This window comes from Crocodylus porosus, unplaced genomic scaffold (assembly GCF_001723895.1).
Source record: "Crocodylus porosus isolate Cpor-Errol unplaced genomic scaffold, CroPor_comp1, whole genome shotgun sequence".
NCBI lineage: Eukaryota > Metazoa > Chordata > Crocodylia > Crocodylidae > Crocodylus > Crocodylus porosus.
Genome location: NW_017728906.1, coordinates 108,303,185 through 108,321,830, shown reverse-complemented (window position 1 = coordinate 108,321,830; position 18,646 = coordinate 108,303,185). Strand labels below are relative to the sequence as shown.

Here is an 18,646-nt window from a genome sequence, read left to right as displayed (position 1 = left end):
ATCACCAAATCATTAGATGCAGGGGTAGCAGTGGACATAGTCTTCCTGGACTTCCGGAAGGCTTTCAACACTGTCTCTCACCCCATTCTCATTAAGAAACTGGGGGACTGTGGTGTCGACGCCCACACAGTCAAATGGGTCGCTAACTGGCTGGAGGGCCGCACCCAGAGGGTGGTAGTGGATGGGTCCTTCTACTTCACGGGCAGGGCGGCTAGGATCTAGAACCAACTTCCAAGAGAAGTGGTGCAGGCTCCTACCGTGGGGGTTTTCAAGAGGAGGTTAGATGAACACCTTGCTGGGGTCGTTTGACTGCCATGGCTGGGGGTCGGACTAGATGATCTACTCAGGTCCCTTCTGACCCTAGAAACTATAGGGTGCATCCAGATGAGCATGCATGTGCACTTCGCGGCACCTCAAACGCTTTTCAGGCACCGCAAAACTGATGTGGTTCACATGAATAGGTTCTCCATGCTGCATATTTGCACTGTGGAGGCAAATTTAGATATCAGGAACTCCCGGTATCAAAAAAAAATGGGGCCTAAAAAAGCAAGCTGGTGTAGGTGGCTGCAGCACACACTGCCCAAAAACAGAGCCTGGCCGGGCACAGCCACACCCTGGGTGCTGGCCAGGCTCTACATGCTCAGATTGCCACTGCTGTAACTCCGGGAGGCCACCAAGAAAGGCTGCTGGGGCCAATCCAGGTGCTGGCCCTGGCCTCCCCTACCCCACCCAGGGCAATTTGCTACCCCCTATAGCACACATGCAGGGGCGTTCCCTGGGGACAAGTAGCAGTGGCACAACTATATGCTGCTATTTGACTTCAGGGAAATGCATGTGCATGCTCATCTGGACACAGCCATAGAATCTGACCTTTCTAATGAAAGAATAGAGCTTCTGAAGGTCTAGACCTCCATCTTTCTTCTGCTAAATCAACCAACTAAATGAGCTTCAGATTTTTGCAATTTCTCATGAGCAGGATCACTGAAAACAGATGGAAAAGGAGGACTGCAGTGGGAGAGGCACAGTGATGTACTGAATAAAGTAACCCTGTTGGATAGTCTACAGAAATGGTACTATGAGGATCTAAGTAGCAGCAAAAATGGTTACAAATGAAACATGCCAAATTATTCCTTAAAGCATCTATCTAATATTTATAAAGAAAAATTTTGTTCTTTCAGCCTGGGGAACACATAACCAACCCTGAAGTGCAAGGCCAGTGTAGTGTATGGCCCCAGCTGCTAGGAAGTTGGACAGCCCTGATTTTAAAAGGTGTAAGAGATGACTCTAGCAACTACTGACTAGCTAATAATGCCAAAGTAATGAAGTTGTTAATTCAGGAATCTTTCAAAAAGGTATGAGAAGCTAAAAATATAATTAATACCAGTAAAAATGATTTAACAGAAAATAGCTCTTGACAAACAACTTCCTCACTCTTTTTTTTCCTTTGGTCAAAGCCTGGTTGATGATGACAACTGTATTGATAAAGTGCACTTTGATTTCTTGAAAGTGTTTGATGGTAGAACATGACATTTTAATTAAAAACCTTGTATTATATAAAATTAAAAGGACACATTTTAGATGGAGTAAAAGCTGGCTCATTGACAGATCTCACAGTATAGCTTTTAATGGTGAAACATCAATTAGTAAAGGCCTTACTGTTCAGGCACCCAAAGACACTGGGTTTTGGTCCAAAAGCTACTTGATATTTTTACTAACAAGCCGGATAATGTTATAAAATCTTTCTTTATTATCAGGTATTGAGGTTGATCATCACAGAACCTCACTAGAGAGGTGAGAGACTTTTTAAGAGCTAAGACCTGCCTGCCCAAAGGAATTTTCCATCTATTGACTCCTCTATGAAATCCTATGAAATATGAACTTTCATTTCTCCCCAGGAGAACTTTTACAATCCCAAAGCCCAATGAAGGGTGTTTGTGTCCGAAAGCTTGTACTTAAAGAATTTTTTTTGCAAAAATCTTGTTGGTCTAAAAAAAGATATCACCACTACCACGAGCCCAGATTTATTTATTATCATGCAGATGATACAAAGATTGGTAGCGTAGTAAATAATGTGAAGCATATGTAATTCTTGAAAGATCAAAATCTAATATGTTTTAATACACTGTATAGCCAAATGCAAGGTAACACACCTGGGAACAAAGGACACAGGTTATATAGTTGAAAGTACTTTGCAGCAGCACCTGATAAAATCAAGTACCTCCCACTGGCAACATTTCCTCTTGAAACATTCTCAGTATCATGTATTCAGATGACACTTCCTACAATAGCGAACTTCCCTTAGAATGTGGGTAGGCAATAGGACTGTGTGAATAGGGAAGTATTTGATTCAGATTTGGATTCAGCCGAGTTGGAGGATAGTGATTCGATTCGGAGATTCAGATCACTGTCCTAAATCAATTTGGCCAAATCAGTTTTGAAAGATTTAGCACTGATTCGGAGAGATTTGGTGAGTTGCACAGGCCAGGGAGAGCCATGGGAGAAGCCCCCTATGGCTGCCCTGCCCGGCCCCATCCCCCGCCCAGCCCTGGCACTTTAAAAAAAAAGCCCAGCATTCACCAGCTGCAGCAGCAGAGATTAGGGCCTCTGAGCGCTTGTGGTAAAGCCCCACTGTGCAGCATGAGGTGGGGGGGAAGTAGGGATCACCCCCCCACCTGACACCCACGCAGCAGCTGCTCTGTGGCAGCATGGCTCGGCAGGGCACTGTGCTCTGTCTGGGAGCTGGGGCTGCCAAGGCTGAGTACTGCCAGGCTCCAGCTGACATGTGGAGTCACCCCAGCTCCCAGGCAAATCAAACCAGGAGCTGGGGAAAATGTTACTGAACATTCCCCCAGTTTCCGGTTCAATTCCCCAGCTCCCTAATCTTTCCCTTAGAGGCCCTAATCACCGCTGCTGCAGCCGGTGAGTGTTGCGCTTTTTTTTTTTTTTTTTTAACTGCCAGGATACTGTGGCCAAGCGGAGGATGGGACTGGGCAGGGCACCCATGGGGGCTTCTCGCATGGCTCCTCCGGCTGTGCCTGCCTCCACCCTGGTGGGGGGAGCTGCGGGGGCTCTGCCCTGCTGCCACTTGCCCAAACGGCATGGGGGCTGGGAGATGCGATGCAGGTGTAGCTCACTCAGGGCGACAGCAGACCATAGCCCCCGTTCCCAGCACATCTGTGCCCGCATCAGTGCTGGGAGCGGGGGCTCTGCCCTGCAGCTATCTGCCAGCTGGTGCGAGGGGCATGGGATGCGGATGCGGCAGCACTGGGAATGGGGGCTCTGCCCTACTGCCACTTCCCCTTTCCTCTTGGAGCAAGCTGCGCTCATATCCCACCCTAGCTGGGCAAGTGGCATCAGGGCAGAGCTCCTGCTCTGCACGCTGCTGTGTTTACATCCCATGTCCCCCCTCCCCAAGTAACGTGCCCCCCACCCCAACTGGACAGCTTGTCCCATCCCCAATCCCTCCCCCACAACCCCAACAGACTTACCAGCTGGAGGCAGCTGCCTGTTTAGTCTATGGCCGAATCTCCAAATCGGCCCAATCTTTTTCCAAAGTTTTTCTGAATCAATTTGGATGCTTTGAATCAATTCAGAGCTTTACTTGGTCTCCCAATTCGATTTGGATTCAGAGATTTGGTCTCCAAATTGGGCCGAATCTCTTCCCAATCAAATCACCTACCGAAGCTTCACACAGCCCTAGTAGGCAATCAATGAACTCCAGGCCCGATTCAGCTTGTAAAGAGATGTGATCCAACCTGCAAAGATCATTGGTGGGGGCGGAAGGAAGGAAGAAAGGAGGGGTTACAGCATTACAGTGGCATTCTGCAGCAGCAGGAAATCAGTGGCATATGGAGAAAAAGGTGCCAGAATGGAGGCCTCCACATGGAGATTTCTGTGCCCTAATTCAGCTGCTGCATTTTTAACAGAGTGCACCAACATGAGTGAATAGCAGCAGTGGCTGAAGCAGGGGGGTGAAAGAGTGCCCACTGGCTTTATAAACCAGTGGTCCAGGGCAACATTTAGTATCACGTAGAAGCAGGGAAACAGCAACGGAAGTGGTTGTCACAAGTGACCTGCCTTAGGGCTGAGACACATTCCTTTGACCTGCCCTTTGTCAAATGTTGCCAGCTTCTGCCTTACAACAACATATCTCCAGGGCATTGACATGTTCCTAGTGGCAGGAGTCTAGTGTATCTTTGTGTCTTATAAAGCAATGACTCAGAAAATGATCTGGGGATTGTTGTAGCAAAGATAACTACTTCAACAAAAGCTTTCAATACAAAACCATGCTTAAAAGGGCTTATATGATCCTTATAAAATGGGAGAATATCAAGCAGGCACTGGGAAATAGTCTTATGAAGAGTTGAAAGGTAGGTCACAAAAATGATCCCAGGACTGTAAAATACGATTTACAAATGTGAGGCTTATGGAATTCAATCTATTCCAAGGGTCAGTAACCCAGAGCATGGTACCTGATGCCATTTTTCTCAGCATGCCATAGCTGGCCTGGGCTCTGGGCAGCTGCCACTGGCCACAGAGCTCAGGCTGCTTGCAGCAGGCTACCCAGAAGGCTGCAAGCCCTCCTGTAAGCAGTCCAGGCTCTATGGCAAGCAGCAGCTGCCTAGAGCCCAGGCCAGCTGTAGCAGGCAGCTCGGAGGCTGCAACAGCTGCACCGGGCTCCACAGCCCCACCTAGGCTCCATGGCAGTGGCAGCTGCATGCACGACCCAAGGCAGCCATGTGGGGAGGGGCCTGGGGCAATGCAGATGATGGGCATGCTGCAAACAGCTGTACTGAAGCCTGTTTGGCTCCCCCACCATGGTAGTAAATAGTTCTCTTCTCTCCCTCACTCCTGGGAAGCTGCCCAGAAAGTGGGATGTGGCCAGGGGGAGGGAGGCATGCAGCATACATCTGCCACCGTTTGGTCCATCATGGGTGCAAGGCCCATGATGGACCAAACAGTGGCCCCCTTGCCTGGGAGTGCTCTGCCTCCGGAAGCTCTGGAGACAGCGGGCACCCAGGGGGGTCCCTATACCCCATAAGTGTGCACTGACGGAGGCACCACCACCACAATGACATCATGCCACTGAGCTAGGAACCCTAAGAAGGTACCTCTAGCTGCCCAGGATGTTCTGAGGTGCCACCATAGGCACCGCAAATCCCCTCCTGGCCCTTCTAATTCATAAGCATGGCAGGGAGCCAATATCTCTTTCTCGCTGCTTCCTTAGGGCTGCTTGTAGCAAGCAGCCATAAGGCTGCAAGCAGCAGCACCAGGGTCCAGAGCCCAAGTCCAGTTCATTGCTGGCAGTAGCTGCATGTGAACCTCAGGTAGCACAGCAGGGAAGGGCCCAAGACTGCGCTGCCACAATAAGGATTGGGCCCCTAGCACCTTCCCTGCCATCCACCCCAGCATGCCAACATCTTCCAGGTTGCAGGGTTTTTTGGCACTTGGCCCAAAAACGTTGCCAGCCCCTGACCTATTCAATTTATCAAAAAGATAACTGTCTGTAGGTACTTATATATAAAAGGGTAACTGGTATGGCTAGCTTTACAATTTCATGGACAAAGACATAACAGGGCTGAGTGTCTGGAAGTTGAAAACACAAACTCCACATTCCATAAAAGACAATTTCCTAGCCTATAGGGCAATTAAACACCTAAATAGTTTATGAGGAGATGAGGTAGGCTCACTAATCACCTAAGTGATTATGATTAAGTTAGATACACTTTAATTTAGTGTTTGGGAGAAATCTGTGGCTTGCATTTGCAGCAGGTTATATCAGAAGATAAGAACTGTCTTACAGTCTATAATGGAGAGGCAAATATATTGTCCGGGTTCACGTGCCCTCTATCAAATCTGACACTAAGTTGTTGTTGCAGAGGAAAAAGATACAGCAAATCCCCCTTCAAGTCATGTATTGTAAGATTTCTAATGCTGATCATGAAACTACTGTCGGCACTAGTTCCATTCCTTAAACGGAATTATTGAAATTTTCAAAACATGTCTGTTTCAGAAGCCAAGTATACTTGTTTCTGGCAGGTTGGTATCCTGCACCAATTATTCCAGGAAAAATAAACTGGTTGGTATCCAACAGGTTGGATTTATTACCCTGCAGGTTGGTATCAAGGAACCCAATAGACCTTGCAGTTAAACAGCCATTCACAATCTGATGGGTACTTTTGTTACCAATAGAAGTCTAGATAAACAGAATCTGGAATAGAGCCTCAAATATCAAATGCTACATGTTTAAACAGCACCTCAAAAGGATTAAAGGCTGCTCTCAGGGAATGCTTAGTAATGAATGGAACTTCAGCAGCATTCAGGGCTTGGATCAGCCACCATTTTAGCACAAATTAGCCAATCAGCACAGTATCACCTATGGCTAGTTTGGATAGTATTGAGAGTTCATTACTCTAAGATAGTGAACTTTTTTCTACCTAAACAGTAGGTTGTAAGTAGTAGGTAGGCTTCTTACCTTTTTCTATCCAAAGGGTTAGAATGCACATCACCTTCTTTAACACTTGAGCAAAGGCTATCCCTATCAGTAAATTTAGAAGTGGAAGGACAAGATGTCTTACATGATTCATCTGGTAAAACTTACCTGTTTTCTTTGAACATGCAGTCCAGATATTGAAATCTTAGCCTAAAATATGAGCTAAGAATATAAAACACTGAGTGATTTCTTTTAAGGTTATCAAAGGGAAGTTTAATATAGTTGCCATCTGGTCTTGCCAGAGGTAGCTCACATAAAGTCAGAAAGCCAGTAAACAAGCCAAGGTCATGAAAAAAGCACAAAGTATCAGTGACAAAGGATTTAAGACAGGGAGTAAAAGGCAAGACAAGGATATGTGAACAGACCTAGCAGTGCTTACAGAACAGAAGGTCAATACTTTGTGTAGCAGAGGTCACGTATGAAGGCAGTCCCTTACGCAAGGAATTAAGCAAAGGCTGTATTGGAAACAAGCTAGAACTGATGGGGGTACATCTACATGTTCATTAAAGTGTCATAATTACAGCACATTAAGGTTAGTACCTGTAATTACTACTTTTGTTACCAGTAGAAGTCCAGGTAATTACAGGCACTAACCTTAATGCACCACAATTGCCACTACTGCTCATTAGCGCAGATGAACAGTTTTTATGTGATGCTAATGCACAGTAGATTTATTCTACTGCGCATTAGCATGGCTAGCAAAAACCATGCTAACAAGCAGAATTAGCTTACTATGACATTAATGTCTCATGTAGACGTGCCCAGAGAACAGAAATTTGACTTATGTGAGAACAATCTACTTCAGCAACCCCCCAAACATTTATGCTTAATCAGTTCTAATCTAATACATTCATCCTGAATGCCAATTTGTGTATGTTTCCAGTTATAGGCTTTGATGAGGTTCCCACCATCCTGGAGTTGGAGCAGAGATTCAGAGCTACAAGATTTAGCTGCAAAAGCTTCCTACAGTGACATAGCCTAGAGGTGATACCAATTATTTAGCTTTCTAACCTTGGAGAAAAAGTTATGCAAGAAGCAACAGGATGATGAATGATCTTCCCCCAAACAACTGAGACAACCAACATGTCTTAGGCAAGAAAATCAACTGGGAAAAAACTCTGAATGCTGGCTTCTTTGTCTCCAGTTTCAATGGTTTGAACAAACTTCAACCCTCATTCACCAGTACACCTCTATCCAAATGTCCTCAGGAAAAAGAGTAGAGAAGGGTCTGCAGGATTCCCTGGTTAATACATCTAGAGTCAAAAAAGTACCGGGCAACTCCTCATAAAACTTCCTCCCTTCTGTTATCTATTGGAAATCCAGGTTTGTTCCTGACAGCACTGAATAGGTTTTAATGAGACTAGAGCTAGAGGAAAAAGAACTTTTAAAGACTCTTATTCTTAGTGTTTGGGATATTCATCCTGAATTTAATCCTATTGCTTTTATTTATATCTCATGGATTTTGTTAAACATTTCCTCTCCCACATTGTACACAACACAGATATTGGTAGAACATTATTTGATATCTTGCTCATCTAGGAAATTATACTTCTTTCCCTTCCTTATTTCCCCAAGATGTGCTTTTTAAATCTTTCTTCAAATCAATGTCTTCAGCTCTTTAAGGTTTCTTTTCTCTGACTTCTTTTGAATATATACTGACATTTTCTGAAACACGCGAAGGCAGATTGCTTGTTATATTGAAGTTTTTTTTAATTTTCTGCTTGCCCTCTTATTGCCTATCCTCTTCCCACATAACTAAACTCATTTAGCATTTGTTTGCTTTCTTCTTACTTTCATGTTCACAATCTCTCATCTCTTATTCAAATCTTATTTACTATGCCTCTATTTTGTGCCACAAAAACATTCCATAAAATGAAATCTCTGCAAAGGCTATTTGTTCTAATTTACAATACTACATTTTTTGGTAAATGTTATAGAATCACAGTAGCTGTGATAGCTCAGGGAATTTACAAGAAGAAAGATTTGTTTGGTAATAATTGGAATGGGTTAGGTGAAGGAGGTGGTTTCTCAGTTTTTCTGACACTCTCCTGCATAGTAGTGTAGCATATTTAAAGTTATGCATATTAGTAAGGGGTCATCTGCTTCTTTCCCAGACTTGATGAAGATAATTCTGTTTCTGAAACCTTTCTGGACATCTTTTAACAATATAGTTGGTCAAATAAAAGAGTTTGTGTGGTCCTTGTAAAAAATGGGAGACAAATCCAAATAAACCCTCCTCATACCATAAAAACACAAGAAAGAAGAAACCTGCCAGGCCACCAAGTCCAATCACAATCTCCTTTGCCAGGAAACTGCCCTCTTAGTTATTCCATATGGAACAGGGGTAAGCAATTATTTCAGGTGGAGGGCCGCTTACCAAGTTTCGGCAAGCCACCAAGGGCCACATGACAGGCAGCCAGGGGCAGATAAATATTTTCTACATTTTTTAGGGGTCCTGCAGGCCACATAGAACGGCCTGGTGGGCCATGTTTTGGCCACCCCGATATTGAATGTATTTGAACTGCACTAATTACATTCCCTGTTGCCTGTCTTTATGTTTTGTACAGCACTTACCAGCAAAGCACTAGCAGCACTCAGATAACCTAGATCTGATGTCAGTAGTATCAAGAAGCAATTGTCAAAGATAATATGGGGGGAAATGCAAGTATTTCTGTAAGGCTAAAACTTAGTTTCTGATTACCTTTGATGCTACCATAATTTTCAACATCCAACTTAGCTCCTACAAAAATACCATATTTATCTGATGGGAGGAGTTCATCTTATATTTGAGTAAATATGGCAGTAAATATCTATGGAAATTCACATATTACTACTATCCCAGGATAACATTCACCTGAACAATTTAAGAAAGCATTACATGAATAGTTTTTTTTTTTCCAAATACACTGGTCGTGGATACAAATACATATATTAGAGCTTACTACAGATAATCCATACAAGATATGTTTAAAATACCTACAACACATTTATAAAAATCTTTGAACACTAGAAAATCTAAAACATCCTTAAGAACTGCAGAACAGTTCTCACTGTTGCATAAAAAATGAACTTTCACTAACAGTCTTCTACTGTCTACTTATCCTTAACTTGCCTCCTTAACTGAATTATGGTGATAGTTACAGCCATAAATTCAAAGTTTATGCCCTAAAAGGGACAGTCGCACAAATCAATGCTTTTTACAATATTTGTATGACTTTTATGATGTATCATTTTCTAACAGACTAAAAATTGCATGGGAATAAAATATAATTAGAATGCTTGATTTTTTTTCTCTGCATGTTGCTTGTAGAGAAATAAAGTGTAGAATATTTTGTAACAAAGATTAAAGTTTGACATAAATATATTACTTAAAAGTGAATAGGACTGCAACCCAATAAAGCACATAAGTACACACTCAATTTCAATCATATTTTAATCCCATAATTCTGCACTAAATAATTTTGGTCAGTGTTATTTATGTGTTGATTTATGATGACATAAATATGTTTTGCAGAAAAAACAGAACTCTTTAGTTGTTACATTGCTATGTATAGTTTTTTAAGACTGAGTGGATTAACCAAATCATTTTTTGGAAAAGGAATCACTCAGTAATTATGGTAGTGGGAAAAGGGCTGTACATATAAATTTAACCCTCCCACAGCCACTGCTAACAGCAACTGCTGAATTCAACAGTGGCTGTGATTTGAGTTAAAGCCTGAGCTTTTGCCTGAAGCAACCAGTGAGCTGGCTGAAGGCAAGGAAGCTGCTTTATGGGATCAGCTTTCAGTCAGGACTCTGGAAGAATCTTTTTTTTTCCTTCTTCATTCTCCCTTCCCAAAACTAGATGTATGCTTTACTGGAGGATAACATAGTACATTTCGCCACTGTATGTTGACTTTTAAACAGTTTTCTATTCATGTGCAAACCAGCCTCAATAAACCAAAAAAAAAATTAAAGTAATCAATTGGAATTCAGTAAGGACAAGAGCAAAGTACTGCACTTGGGACCAAACAATTGCTGGCATAAATAAGAATTGGGGCATTATTGGGTGGGCTGAAATACTACAGAAAAGGACCTGGGGGTTGCCAAACACTGCAAGGTGAATATGAGCCAAAAGTGTTCATTGCAACAACAACAAAAAAGCAAACTTTTTTCTGGGGTGTATTTAAAGCAGCATCGCTTGCAAGTCAAAGTCATTATTCTGCTCTACTCAGCATTCAAGAAAGACACTGACAAATTAGAAAGAGCCTAGCAAAGATCAGCAAAAATGTTATAGAGGTCTAGGAATCTGATTTGCAAGAAAAGATTAAAAGAACAGGGATTATTTAGTCTGCAGAAGAGAAGACAGAGAGATCTAATAACCATCATCAAATATGTGAAGGGTGGTTGTAACAGCAGAGTAAAAAAGAAGGGTAAAGGTGTCACCCTGTAGGCAACTCATTGCCAGAAGCAGCAATAGTGTTTTTTCAGGCAAAGGTGGTCTACCCATGTCAGAAAAGTCATGTTGCCAATCTGGCAAGTAGTGCATGTAGCCACCATACTGGAATCCAACACGGCTGCCACAAATTCACGTTTTGATCAATATTTCAGCCCCGAGTAGAGTTAGAAAATTAATTTCAATGACGAATCCAACATTATATGAACTGAGATCAATTGTAACATTTCTTCATGGTAACCATCTTGGATGCCAAGATGGGTGACATGAACTTACAGCTTTGGTCATTATTAGATATCCAAAAGGTTTGCAGAATTGCTACATCAACTCTGTTCTGTTTCAGATTCCCTCAAAATGAAAACTTCTGATGATCATCAACAAGAGACTCGCCCTTATTTCCCTTAAGCAAATGTACAATGAAGCTGATAGGATCACTACGTCCAGCGAAGTGCAGGAGGTACAACTCAGAATCTACAAGATGCATCATATGTCTCCTAGCAGGTTCACAGTCAGCAATTATCCAAGGTTCACCTGCTGGATTTCCTCAAATAAACGAGGCATTTGTTCAGCGTAGGGCAACTGCTGAATTCAACACTTGTTATGGTAGTACTAGCAAACTGCCCGTCAAGAATGACAGGGCGAGAGGGGCAGGCAGGGACAGAGGTCTGCATCCTCCCCCCTCACCTTGGGCCAGGACCATTCCACACCTCTCCCCTGCTGCTTCAAGCTGAGGCCGGAGCCACTCCCCACCTTCTCGTCACCACTTCAGGCTGGGGCCACTCCCCACCTCCCCCCATCACTTCAGGCTGGGGCCTGGGTCATGTCCCCCCTCCCCTTTGGGCAGGGGCTGGGGACACTCCCCACCTCCCCCCTGCTGCTTCGGGCTGGGGCTGGGAGTGTTCCCTGCCCCCCTGCCACTTCAGGATGGGGCCAGGTCCCATGACCATGGTGGCAGTCGTGGCTGTGCACAGCCACCGGTAACACCCCCTCCCCTTTTTGCTCCCCTCCCTTCCCTGTTGCCTATGACAACAAAATCTAAAGACCTTATTGGTCAATTTATACCATACACACAATTCTCTGCTGGAACAAGGGACAAGACAAAGAGCAACAGCCTTAAATGGCAGTAAAGGAAATGTAGGGAGGAAATTCTCTCGATCTGTGAGTGGTTAAGTACTAGTACAGACTACCTAGGGAGGTTGTCAAATCTCCATCCTTGGAAATTTTTAAAAGGTAGGTTAGACAAACACCTGCACAGAATGATTAGGTAGGGTGATCTTGCCTTAAACAAGGGGTTGGACTAGGTGGCCTTCAGCTCTACTTTTTCTACCATGCTAATTTGAATGCTTACTGAATAAGACTGTGTGACAATTTATCAATCAATACTTCACAAAATCCAACAAATATTGTACTTACTAAATTACCCTTAATCCTCTAACTCTGTAATTTCATCACACTAAAAATATCAAATTGATCAGGCATAATTTTAATGTTTACCCATCTTACTCATTGATACTGGTGTATATTGCTTTTTAATTATTCTCTCAATAATTGTTCCATCCTCTTACCTGGTTTTAAAGTAAAATTTACCAGATGACTATTGGAATTTTTTTTGTTAAATGCAAGAATCTCCATAATTTATTTTTCCATTCTTTTGCCACGGCCCCTACTTCTCCACAAATCTTCACACATAACTGCCAATGGGTCAAAATGAAACTCTACCAGCCATGCAGTGGTAGAGTTTCCTTACCTGTTTTTATATGAAGTAATCTTATTACTTCTTTATATCATACTGTATATAATAATTCACATCATACTTATATTAGTTTTTTAACTTCATTACTAGTTAATTACCCACAATGCTTCCCTTTCAACACATTGAGTTAAAGATCTCATACATATTACAAGCATTGCTTATTTTATTGTCTTTATAATCAGGGATCCTGGTTTTCTCTGATAAAAAGAATCTCCAATATTCAGATTTTAAAAAGTAACTCAATATCCACATTTTTCTGTGATTAAAATGAAACACCACTATTATCTAGATATACACAACTGGTATTTCATTTTAAACATGGAAAATATGGATTTTGGGTTACTTCTTTAACCTAAAAATGTGGGATTTTTTTTTTAAATCAGAGAAAACCAGGATCCCTGCTCATAACAAAATAACGATCAACTTTTTCCTCCAAAACTTGTTCTCCTCCCACAAGATCTCATTTTCTCTTAAAAGCGTTGGCTCCTTCAATAACACTAATTCAACTGTACTGTTATATATATTTACAATTCAACTGTACTGTACTATTATGTATATACTTACTGGTCTATGCATATTTTTTTACTTTCCAACTCTATTACACTATTTAAAAATACAGTTGTTTGTGTGATACAAATCATTCTACTGGGTCTAAGTTAAGATAAAATATAGTTTTATTTTAATTAAAGAAAAATTATTGAGCTGAAAAAACAGTGCTTTTCAGTTTTTCTTTCATTTATATTTAATAAAACACACTTTGATGTTCATACAAGGAGTTCCACAGCAAGACTACTATCAAGACATAAGGATTCCATCAGGAATCTTGCTGCACAACTGCACAAGAGAGTAAAAGGGTATACATAGGACCCTTTCCATTCTCCACAAGGAAACTACTGATAAAGTGGCTCTGTAGTTCCCAGTGTAGAGCGTAGGACCAGGGCTCTACTGTTCCTGCACGCACCAGCAGAAACTGAAGCTAGCAAAATGTCAGAATGTTTTCACTAGTAAATTGAGGTAAGGTAGACTTTGAATCACAACCTGGTCTTTGCCTCACTTCTGAGACGATGCAGCCCTTATTGTGTTTCACAAGGTATGAATTCTATTGTAAATGAACAGCAGCATAACTAACTTTTAAATGGATTTAACTTAAACATCTTAGAGTTGTAGATCAATCTTTTTTCCTGTACTTTTAACCATTTTCTCTATTTTTTCCAACCACAACTAACATTACTAAATTTACATAAATCATAATAATACTGCTTTATGTAATGATGCAAGCCTGTTTAAGGACAGGGCAACTTCAAAATCATCTTCAGGTTGACAAGCCCTGTATTGGTCCATCAGGCTAAGCATTATCCATTATAGTGTTGTAGGTTTAAACAGCTCTACATTAAGGAAGGAATGTCCAATTAATTTGGTTCTGTGGGTTGGATCTAAACTGCAGGGAATAAGTTCATTAAGTGGCAGCTAGATCTACTGCATTAGCATGGCTAGAAAGCCAGAGGACAAAACTGCCACTGCTCATGTCCCTTTCTTTCCCCAATTGATTTAGTTGCCAACCACACCCAAAGACACCAAAATCAGGAGCAGGGTGAGCAGTGGCAGCACTCATCACTTGGGTTCCAGAGCTGTGCCAATGTAGTGGCTCCTGCAGGCAGCAATCAGATCACTCATAGGCTGCCTGAAGCCTGCAGGACAGCCACATTTTAGGCTAAGAGTAGTTGTCAATAGTCAGATAAAGGGAAACCATGTACTCAAATAAGGTATTGCCTTTGTAACAGGGGAACCTCTACAAAAGAGTAATGAATTGTCAGTCTTTATTTCATGGGAACTACGATGTTAATAATTAGATGGTAATTATATTTAGTATGTATCGTATATTACAGCTGGCATGCTTTTTCATTCACTTACCTCCTTGCTTATAAATTGTTAATTCTCGTACAGTTTCCAAAAATTGCCAAAACTTCTCATTACCTTCTTCTGCAATAAATTCACTGTTTAAAAATAAATGAAATGAATTTGTCCATATGTTGAATCTGTTTAATAGCACAGATTTAAAAACACTACAGCTATTTAAAAAGTGGTAAGTAATAGTCCAGTACCCTTCTATTATATAATGAGGAATGTAGACTTGATTGTTTCTCCCAATTAATGAAAAAATAATACTAAAATGCTATCAATCTGATAGAAACTCAGCAATCAGAGATATTCACCAAAGAATGAACAAATTACTACCTTGTACAAAAATAAATACAAGTGATAGTCTGCTTTATTTTTTCCACATGTATAGCAACATACAAAATATGCGTATGTAATTAAATACACATACAATTTTATTTGCTTAGTAACTACAATTCATACATGAAAATACTATTTCATAAGTTGAGAATTTTCAATTAGTCACAAAATACACATCCATGACAATGACCTAGCTGGAAATCTAATGTGGCCTCTGACATCAGAGCTTATAAGACAGGTCATTTGTTTCTAATAATTAAAAACAGTTAAAGACAAGCACTTGGTTTTGCTTTAAATGCAGTCTCTCCATTTAGCTTACATTCTTTTAAACCAAACTTCTATTTTTAAAAAGACCCCCATTTTTAAAGACTAAAAATGTAGGTATTTTCAACTCTATTGTATCCAAAGTTCACACATACATTTACTGCTGTTTGTCCGAGTGGTTTTTATTACTTTTTCATTTGTATGAGTATTTCACACAGTGACAGAAGAGGTAAAAAGTTTGAAAATAGGATCACAAAACCGTAGTTTGGTAAGGAGACTAAAGCTATATGCAATGCTAAATCCTACTTTTATTTACTTTCTTGAAAATCGTAAATCAAGTGGATTTCGAATTAACATGATTCATCCAAAGTTTATGGGTGTGTTTGTGATGGGTTTATTTTTGTGATTTTGTTTTTACAATTATAACTATACATCTATCTCCCATATCAACTATTACATTTGACACAAGTTTCCCTGGTGGTGACTGGGGGTGAGGGGATGTGATATTGAGCACTAAAGTAGCAAAGTGTAAATTAGCTGGTCACTGTTCTTCATTTTAAGCTATAATGCATTTAAGCAGGGAAAACATGAAATATTTTAACTGCTAGACTGAAAAATATTTAGACAATTCCAAGGTAAGTACCATATAAAAAGATCTAGTACCATATAAAAAGGGACAAAGGCATATGAACTGTTATGTCAGTGGAAGTATTATGGCAGTCGCACTGCAAAGAGAGGACCTCACTGAACTTTTCAAGCCTCAAACTGATCATTCATTATTTGCAGAGAGGAAAGAATCAACTTTAAGGACAGGCTATTCCACATCTGTCTACTCGGAGATTTCTGTACCCTCCTCTAAAGCCAAGAGTCAGGGTAGTGTTGCAATTTAACTTATTTAGAGATGCATAAACTTGCATAAGCAACAGCTCACTTTGTCAGACACTATGATAGGGTTAGAGAGGCTTTGATAGACCCACACAGCACTGGCAGTTCTACGGATCACAGCCTTATGATGTGAACACAAACTTTTGGGTTGGATGCAGCATCCTGGTTCTCACTCAACTCCTCTCTCCATATACCTCTAACTGGCTGGAGTCTAAAGCAGGGATGGGCAATTGTTTTGGGTGAAGGGCCATTTACAGTTTTGGAAAGCCATTAAGGGCTGCATGACAGGCAGCCAGGGGCAGATAAATATTAATTTTCTAAATATTTTAGAGGCCCCGTGGGCTGGCTTGGTGGGCTGCTTCCAGCCCGCAAGCTGCATTTTGCCCATCTCAGTCTAAAGCAAGTTTTTTGCTGGTTCCTGAAAGGCCTTAATACTGTGAAAGGATTCTTGCTAAATCCTTTCACAGTCCTCTAGAGCAGTGGTCTCCAAAGGTTTTTGATTGTGCACCCCTATCAGTGAAAAATTTTTGAGCACGCATCTCCAATATATGTATATTTATATAAACATAAATATCAATAGAAGTTCTAATATTTTCTTCCCGCACCCCAATGGATTGTCTTGCACACCCCACTTTGGAGACCATTGATTGCCCTAGAGGAACCCTACCCCTATGCACTTTCACCATATGGAAAATAGAAAACCTTATTCAAAGACTGTATCGTGGTATACAATATTCAAAATTCTTTATGTCCTGCTTGGAGTAAGAATACCTTGATATGATGCTGCCTTACTGAATATAATGCCCTTATTTTTCATTAGGTTCCTACAATTTTTAAAAATTCAGAGCACTTGCACACAAGCAGGGAGACTGTTCCGATGTGCTGTAAATCCAGTGTATTGGAGAAGATTCAATTAATTGAGCCTTCTGGAGCAGAGAAATTAACATGTTCCAGCAGCCTCCATTGTCACATGTATCAGCACCTCTGTGCTGAAAAATCATGCCAGGGCGCTTTGAACTAAAGCTCCTCAAACAAGTTTTCATTCAAATTGCCCAGGCGCCATTTTTTCAGTGCAGGGATGCCAATACACATGATACTTGGGCGCTTTTAATTAGCATGGCTTGCTAATTAAAACACCACCTCCCACGTCCCCAAGCATGTCTATAAACACCTGCAGTGACTTTGTTTATCCAAGGGCCTGACTGCAGTAGCTTCCAACACAGCAAAATCTTGCACACGAAAGCTTATGCAGTTCTGAATGAGTTTGTCTAGGAGGTGGAGCTCCACCTGCCTTTGGCATCATGCTCTCCCTTCCTCTCAAAGGAGCACACTGCTCAACTAATGTGACCACAGCTCTGATTCAACATGGCAAACTCCCAGAGCGCCAGGATCTCAGCTTCTTGACACAAGCCTTTTCTAAAAAAAAGAGTGCTTCTCAGCCTTTTGCTGAAGATGAAGTGAGGCGAGGGCATGCAAACCCCAAGGCCTCCAGGCCCGGAGCTTACACCTAGGATGCCTGCTTGGATTTGGGGGTGTATCCAAAGCCTCAGAGGATATGTGCCTGGCAAAAGAGCCACACAGACTTGAGCTCAAGTCGAATTTTGGAACCCAATTCCTGGGCTTTGCCCAGCTGAATGTGGAAATATGACATGGCCTTAAATAAGATGATAACAACAACTATTATTGTTATTATTATTATTAGAGATGCCCATTGCTGGGATCCCCCTATGCAGAGGAGCCCCCAAGCCTGCAGCAGACACTGCAAAAAACAGGCCCTCGATCCAGGCAAAGGCCTGTGGAGAGGAGGCGAGACCCAGCAACACCTGCCAAGCTGCAATACCCTTCTGCAGTCAGCACCACACCCAGCTGGCGAAGCCCCTGTACCTGGGCCCAGGGCTGGGCAGCTCAGGCGTGGGGCCATGCCCAGGGCCCCGTGGAATGACCTCCCCTCCCCCTTTTAAACCGGTGTACATTCCGTGTGTCCGCAGCCTGAAGACCGCGGCAGCTGGAAGGAGCAGAGGCCCAGGACGGAGGCATCTTCCCCGGCCGGGTGGGGGGGGGGGAGGGGCACGCACCTCGCCTCCAGCAGCAGCGGCGGGGCAGCCCACTTGGCCGCCAGACTGGCCGTCACGGCCTTGGGAGAGGCCGCGGCGCCACCCGGCCACGGTGGGAGCGGGAGCAGCAGCGAGACGAGGAGCGCTAGCGCGGCCGCCATGGGGAACGGGAGCAGGGGAAGGAGGCGGGTGTTGCCACGGTTCAGGCCGCCGAGACAGCCCACACCCACACTTGCCACGCAGGAGCCTGGCGAACAAAACCCCGCCCCCACACCCAGCGGCTCCTGTTCGTATTGGTCCGCCTCCGCAACGCCAAGGGCTACTGGTCCTGGAGCGAGCCAATCCTAGGCGGCCGCTGTATGAATGGCGCTGGGGCGGGGCGGGGCTCAGAGCACAGACCGTTAGGCTACGAAATTTCGCCCGGCCACGCCATTGACGGCCCTAACAGTTGCTCCCCGCCAGGGGGCGCTGGTTCGGCCCGGAGTCGAGGGTCCCAGGCAGCTGCTGCAGGAGGGCCGAGGGGG

General features: G+C 42.7%; 1 protein-coding gene across 1 annotated transcript in view; it reads right to left on the bottom strand.

Moving 5' to 3' along the window:
* The window catches only part of UGGT2 (UDP-glucose glycoprotein glucosyltransferase 2), a 227,763-nt gene extending 209,480 nt beyond the window's left edge, over positions 1 to 18,283 (bottom strand). The window contains exons 1-2 of the mRNA XM_019528498.1: positions 18,144 to 18,283; positions 14,593 to 14,675 (exon numbers count right to left, since the gene is read on the bottom strand). Of these exons, the coding sequence (XP_019384043.1) occupies positions 14,593 to 14,675; positions 18,144 to 18,283 (223 nt within the window). The remainder of the gene's footprint in view (positions 1 to 14,592; positions 14,676 to 18,143) is intronic.
* Between the last annotated feature and the right edge of the window lie 363 nt (positions 18,284 to 18,646).